Below are 7,929 nucleotides of genomic sequence, written 5' to 3'. Positions count from 1 at the left end.
TATTTCCGGATTTTCCGTTTTTAAGAAAATTGCGAAAAAAAATCGGGCGTTCGTACAGCATTAAACAGCGCAAAATGCATTAAACATTTTTCTCCTGTTTAAAAAGAAATAATATCGATAGCGGATGATAGCTCCTTATTCCCGGATTACCAAACAATTTTCCTTTTGTCGATTTTCTATCAAAAATTGAGGAAAATGTAAAAATTAGTAATATGCGGCAGTTAGTCGATAAAACAGGTAAAACGTTTGCTAATCACCAGATATCCCTATATGAGTTCTACATTGCGTAATTATAATAATAAGTAATTTAAATTCTACTCAATTAACCATTCACATTTTATGTACATATACATAAATAATTTTTTTAAGGTTTTCTATAAGTTTGTCGACATGTCAATTATATAATTAATATTTTAACTATATAAAATAACATAATTCTGAACAAAGTAATAAAAAAATTGAATTGACTAGTTAAAATTGAAAAAAACAATCATTGATCAAAAACTTATAGCTTAGTTTTATATTTGTTGAATTATTTAATAACGAACTTAATTTTACTTCCATTCTTCTTAACAATATAAAGTAATAATCCATTGTAGCATATTATAAAAATACTTCAATATACAGGTCAGGTTAAAATAAACTATATTTGTTTTGTCAAAAATATATTTGTTTCAACGTAGCAACACTTTTGTCAATTTTGTGAATAATGATTACGATTAGGTATTTGCATAAAAAAATATAAATAATCCAACCTTATTGTTTTATAGTTTTTAATATATTTTATAATACGACATATTGTTCACAATGTTTATCAATAAATATTGTATATATAACATAAGCAAGGAAAAATAAATTATATATTTTTGACAAAACAAATATAGTTTATTTTAATCTGACCTGTATATTGAAGTATTTTTATAATATGCTACAATGGATTATTACTTTAAATTGTTAAGAAGAATGGAAGTAAAATTAAGTTCGTTATTAAATAATTCAACAAATATAAACCTAAGCTATAAGTTTTTGATCAATGATTGTTTTTTTCAATTTTAACTAGTCAATTCAATTTTTTTATTACTTTGTTCAGAATTATGTTATTTTATATAGTTAAAATATTAATTATATAATTGACATGTCGACAAACTTATAGAAAACCTTAGAAAAAATTATTTATGTATATGTACATAAAATGTGAATGGTTAATTGAGTAGAATTTAAATTACTTATTATTATAATTACGCAATGTAGAATTCATATAGGGATATCTGGTGATTAGCAAACGTTTTACCTGTTTTATCGACTAACTGCCGCATATTACTAATTTTTACATTTTCCTCAATTTTTGATAGAAAATCGACAAAAGGAATATTATTTCGTAATCCGGGAATAAGGAGCTATCATCCGCTATCGATATTATTTCTTTTTAAACAGGAGAAAAATGTTTAATGCATTTTGCGCGCTGTACGATTGTACGAACGCCCTTTTTTTTCGCAATTTTCTTAAAAACGGAAAATCCGGAAATAAAATTTCAAGCGGAGACATAATCTGGAAAAAGGGAGAAAACGTTTTAGCTCATGAAAACTCAAAAATATGATTAAAAAATTTTTTTGGGCGTCAGATTCACAAGTCTCCTCTTTCCTCTCCTAGCTCCAGTCGCTCCAGCCTCGACGATTAGCCACTACGGGGCGCTCGGACTAGTCGCTTTAGCGTGGAACGCTTTAAAACATCACAGTCAACAATCTGTTCGAGCGGGCAATTGCGGCCGCTGGAATTTATTTAAGCTCACGAATATTGTCGCGCTGAAATAAAGTGTTTTCATTATTCCAACTTAATTGGTGTCATTCCACATAGTAACATTTTCTCTACAAGCTTACGTAGCCATGTACAATTAACACTGTACAGTATAAAAGAATTTCATCAAAAACGTGAAGTTCTCAAAAACAACGTTAATAAGTGTGCATCAGCACTAAGGATTATTTTACCTGCAATTGATCATGTATGCTGACGAAGGTAAATATTGGTGATTTTTAAGTTATTTATTGAAAGCTTTTGGATATATATTTTTAGTGTTTGTCAAACGTAACCTATGTATTCACTTAACCTCTATTTATTTATATTTTCACAAATTATTATTGTGCAACTTATTATCTCGTAGATCAATATGAAAATGAGGAGGCAGAAGAGATTTCATCAAAATTATGGCAAGAAGCCTGTTGGATCGTTATCAACGCCTATTTTGATGAAAAAGGTCTTGTGCGTCAGCAACTTGACAGCTTCGATGAATTCATTGAAATGTCTGTTCAGCGTATTGTGGAAGATTCACCTCAAATTGAATTAGAAGCTGAAGCTCAACATACTACTGGCGAAATCGAAATACCGGTAAAGCATTTAGTTAAATTTGAACAAATTTATTTGTCTAAACCAACTCATTGGGAAAAAGATGGTGCTCCATCACCTATGATGCCCAATGAAGCAAGACTGAGGAATTTGACTTATTCCGCACCTTTGTATGTAGATATAACTAAAACAATTGTAAAAACCTTTAATGATGATGATGGTAAAGATCCAAGAGAGGAACGTTCAGGTAAAATAAAAAATTAAATTATTAAACTAAAATACTTCTACAAGATTTCATAGTTTATTGATTTACAGAAACTCAACATCAAAAGACTTTCATTGGAAAAATTCCAATCATGTTGAGGTCAAAATATTGTTTACTTGCTGGGTTATCAGATCGAGATTTAACAGAGTTAAACGAATGTCCTCTAGATCCTGGTGGTTATTTCATCATTAATGGATCAGAAAAGGTATATAATTTGTTCTTTAAACATTTATTATTTTTAACTAATAAATTTGTATTATTGCAGTGTTAATGACGAAGTGAATAATTTAATTTCTTATAATATTTTATAATTTAATTTCTTATTTTTGACAGGTATTGATTGCTCAAGAAAAAATGGCTACAAATACAGTATATGTGTTTAGTATGAAAGATGGTAAATATGCATATAAATGTGAAATAAGATCATGCCTAGAACACAGTTCTCGACCGACTTCAACACTATGGATCAATATGATGGCTAAGAGTGGTGCTGTAAGTGAAACATAATGATAATTGTGTATTTCAATATTTCTATCTTTCTTAAAAATAAATAAATGTGTACCAAATTATTTTCATTATAATTAGTGTATTATTTACAGAATATTAAGAAATCTGCCATTGGTCAGCGTATAGTGGCCGTTCTTCCATACATTAGGCAAGAAATCCCAATTATGATTGTATTTCGTGCTTTGGGTTTCGTGGCAGATCGTGACATTTTGGAACATATTATCTACGATTTCGATGACCCAGAAATGATGGAAATGGTAAAACCATCTTTGGATGATGCATTTGTGTTTCAAGAACAAACTGTAGCATTAAATTTCATTGGTACACGTGGTGCAAGACCTGGTGTAACAAAGGAAAAACGTATCAAATATGCCAGAGAAATTCTTCAAAAAGAGACCTTACCTCATGTAGGGATCAGTGATTTTTGTGAAACAAAAAAAGCTTACTTCTTGGGTTATATGGTACACAGACTTTTATCTGCTTCTTTGGGTCGTAGAGAATTAGACGATCGTGATCATTACGGAAATAAACGTCTAGATTTGGCAGGTCCTCTACTAGCTTTCTTATTCAGAGGATTATTTAAAAATCTTATGAAAGAAGTTAGAATGTATGCCCAAAAGTTCATAGATAAAGGAAAAGACTTTAATCTTGAACTTGCAATTAAAACGAAAATTATAACAGATGGCTTAAGGTATTCATTGGCTACAGGTAATTGGGGTGATCAGAAGAAAGCCCATTTAGCTCGAGCTGGAGTTTCACAGGTATTGAACAGATTAACTTTTGCCTCAACATTATCTCACTTGAGGAGAGTAAATTCTCCTATTGGACGTGATGGTAAATTGGCTAAGCCACGACAGCTACATAACACACTATGGGGAATGTTGTGTCCAGCTGAGACCCCTGAAGGTGCTGCTGTTGGTTTGGTTAAAAATTTGGCCCTTATGGCTTATATTAGTGTCGGTTCACAACCGTCTCCTATTCTTGAGTTCTTAGAAGAATGGTCTATGGAAAATTTGGAAGAAATAGCACCAAGCGCGATAGCTGATGCTACGAAAATTTTCGTTAACGGGTGTTGGGTAGGAATACATAGAGATCCTGATCAACTCATGGCCACACTGAGGAAACTAAGACGTCAGATGGACATCATTGTATCGGAAGTGTCAATGATTCGAGATATCAGAGATCGAGAAATAAGAATTTATACAGATGCTGGAAGAATTAGTAGGCCGTTATTGATCGTTGAAAACCAACAATTGTTACTCAAAAAGCGTCATATTGATATGTTGAAAGATAGAGATTATAATAATGACGGGTAAAATGAATATTATAAAATTTTTTAAATATGCTTATTATTAAGAGTTTTAAGTTTTTAAATGGAACGTCTTTTTATTAGATGGCAGGAGCTCGTTGCTAGTGGAGTAGTTGAGTATATTGATACTCTTGAAGAAGAAACAGTTATGATTGCAATGTCACCTGATGACTTGAGACAAGAAAAAGAGTACGCTTATTGTACTACATATACTCACTGTGAAATTCACCCTGCTATGATTTTAGGAGTATGTGCCTCCATTATTCCATTCCCTGATCACAACCAAAGTCCTAGGAACACTTATCAAGTAAAAAAATAATTAACTTTACTTAAAATCAGCATAATAATTCTTAACAAAAAATACTAATGTAGTAAATTTAATTTACAGAGTGCTATGGGTAAACAAGCCATGGGAGTTTATATTACAAATTTCCATGTACGGATGGACACCCTTGCTCATGTCTTATATTATCCTCACAAACCACTTGTAACAACTCGATCAATGGAATATCTTAGGTTCAGAGAATTGCCTGCTGGCATTAATAGTATTGTTGCAATTTTATGCTATACTGGTTACAACCAAGAAGATAGCGTCATTCTTAATGCAAGTGCTGTTGAACGAGGATTCTTTAGATCAGTTTTTTATCGTTCCTACAAAGATTCTGAAACTAAAAAAATGGGAGATGTTGAAGAGCAGTTTGAGAAACCGAACCGGCAAACGTGTCAGGGAATGCGTAATGCTCTTTATGATAAATTGGATGATGATGGTATTATTGCTCCAGGTATTCGAGTCTCTGGTGATGATGTTGTTATTGGAAAAACTATGACTTTACAAGAAAATGATGACGAGGTATATTTAAACTTTTTTATTTTAATAAAAGCTACCTCATATTTTTGTATAGAAAATATTATTAGACTCACACTTAATTAAGATTGCAAAAATACATGTATCACTGTAATTGTTTTTAACAAATGTTTTTTATATAGTACTGTACTATTATTAACAACTATTAAAGATTTTTATTATTTATAATTTTTTGCTACTAATCTTGCAGTTGGATAGCACTACCAAGCGTTTCACAAAACGTGATGCTTCTACATTCCTTCGTAACAGTGAAACGGGAATTGTAGATCAAGTAATGTTGACACTGAACAGTGATGGCTACAAGTTTTGTAAGATCCGTGTGCGCAGTGTACGTATTCCACAAATTGGTGATAAATTTGCGTCTCGTCATGGACAAAAAGGAACATGCGGCATTCAATATCGCCAAGAAGACATGCCTTTTTCATGTGAAGGTCTTACTCCAGACATTATCATTAACCCTCACGCTATCCCTTCACGTATGACAATCGGTCACTTGATCGAATGTATTCAAGGAAAAGTATCTTCCAATAAGGGAGAAATTGGTGATGCCACTCCATTCAATGACGCTGTCAATGTACAAAAAATTTCAACACTTCTTATGGAGTATGGATATCAGCTTCGAGGCAATGAAGTCATGTACAATGGACATACCGGTCGTAAAATTAATGCACAAGTGTTTTTAGGACCTACATATTATCAACGTCTAAAGCACATGGTAGATGACAAAATTCACAGTAGAGCTCGAGGGCCTGTGCAAATTTTAGTGAGACAACCCATGGAGGGTCGAGCTAGGTTAGTACTCGAATTCATTTCTTTCAAACAGATTTCCTTTTTTATGTTCAGTTATACATCATACTAATTATGAATTTTAAATTGATTGTGTTTGAATTTTAATAACGATGTATTATCATTAAACTGGTGCTTAAATTTTGATACTACAAAAAATAATTCTAAATATTTGTTTACAGAGATGGAGGTTTACGTTTTGGAGAGATGGAACGCGACTGTCAAATTAGTCACGGAGCTGCTCAATTTTTGCGAGAACGTTTATTTGAAGTTTCTGACCCATATCGGATCCATGTTTGCAACTTCTGCGGTTTGATTGCTATTGCAAACCTTAGAAATAATACATTCGAATGCAAAGGATGTAAAAACAAAACACAAATATCTCAAGTTAGGTTACCTTATGCAGCCAAACTTCTGTTCCAAGAGCTAATGGCAATGAATATTGCTCCTCGACTTATGGTTGTTTAGATTTTGTATGATTCTACTGACTATTTATATTTTGAAAAAAATGATATTGTAATAAGTGATAAATTATTTGGATAATAAAGTAAATATATGTATGGAAATTATAGTAACTTTTAATATGCCATTATTCTTGGTCAGCTTTAAAACCTTTCTCTCGTATTCAATGAAATTATATTTTTGTATTTGTGAGTTATAACATGCGATTATCCTACAAATTTATAAAATTTCAAATATTAAGACGTATTTTGTATTAAAATAGTTGAAACGGAAACGTTGGCAAAATTTTCACTTAAAATTAAAAGTTTTTGACTTTTAATGTAATATTTGTGTGCAATAGTCAATACATAAAAACACTAGTATTAGTGAAAGTAAAGTAAACAATACTACTGTTAAATGATTATTTGCAACACTTATCTATTGTTATAGTACACATATGTACTGTGAATTTATAATCAGTTTGAGGTAGTGGTCTTACCTTTTGGCTTGAAATCATTAATACATATTGGTTCAGTTACTGATATCATGTATTGTTGAAAGAAGACTACGAGAAGAGCAAATAAAGTCGACACTTTTTACATGAACTATGAAATCCTATTTCACTGGATTATTTATCTGTTTTCCATAGCCAACTCCTCAAAATAATGATCACTATTACTAGACATAAGAAACGCCAATTGATGAAAATGTAAATAAACCAACATCTATATGATATATAAATAATCTAAAAGCAAATACAAAATACCCACTGAAGTATGGTGCTACATACCATGTTAGACAGATTGTAAATTAACATAGAGTAATAAAAAATGTTTCTATTTTCTTACGAATCTTTCGATGATTTAAAAATTAGTAACGAATCTTTTTTTGGGTAACCATTTTGCCGAATTAGAATGTTCATATAATCAGAAATCGCATATTACATATTGTGAAAATGATGACAATATATGTTATGAATATTATACACGTACCAAATATTGCAAATATTATTAATATGGAAATTTCGCCATATTTTCAAATTTTTGAATTTCTTCGCAATATTTATAATGTACATCGAGTTTTCCTACAGCGCACAGTATAGAATATTTCTGATGTTTTTGCCATAAATTTCTTATAAGTTGCAATTTTCACTCGATTTTGTCGGATTGTTTTTACTTACTCGCAATTAGTTGTGCTTTTTGATGTTCAAGCACTTTACTGCAATAATTAATATTATTATAATTATTAACAATATAAGTGAATAAATAACACAATAAGATAAGTGAAACTTTCAGAGACAAATTTTGTAGACGCACAATATTAGTTTTAACGAAAAAATAAAAAGATATTGCAATGTTATCTTCACAAATCAATAATATAACACTATTTATTATTTAAATAATCATGATGAACTAT

The 7,929-nt window shown here is 30.8% G+C and overlaps 1 protein-coding gene across 1 annotated transcript; it reads left to right on the top strand.

Moving 5' to 3' along the window:
* Positions 1–1,754: 1,754 nt before the first annotated feature.
* LOC131668254 (DNA-directed RNA polymerase II subunit RPB2) lies at positions 1,755–6,800 on the top strand. The gene is made up of 9 exons (XM_058942281.1): positions 1,755–2,013; positions 2,159–2,587; positions 2,656–2,810; positions 2,939–3,097; positions 3,205–4,424; positions 4,506–4,728; positions 4,810–5,271; positions 5,477–6,078; positions 6,255–6,800. Exons 1-9 carry the CDS (start codon positions 1,998–2,000, stop codon positions 6,538–6,540), a joined length of 3,552 nt encoding a protein of 1,183 aa, XP_058798264.1. The 5' UTR covers positions 1,755–1,997; the 3' UTR covers positions 6,541–6,800.
* Positions 6,801–7,929: the final 1,129 nt, after the last annotated feature.

This window comes from Phymastichus coffea, unplaced genomic scaffold, assembly GCF_024137745.1.
Source record: "Phymastichus coffea isolate CEN01 unplaced genomic scaffold, Cenicafe_Pcof_1.1 PCOF00076, whole genome shotgun sequence".
Lineage (NCBI taxonomy): Eukaryota > Metazoa > Arthropoda > Insecta > Hymenoptera > Eulophidae > Phymastichus > Phymastichus coffea.
The sequence above is the reverse complement of the archived record's forward strand: the minus strand, read 5'-3'. Positions and strand labels throughout refer to the sequence as shown.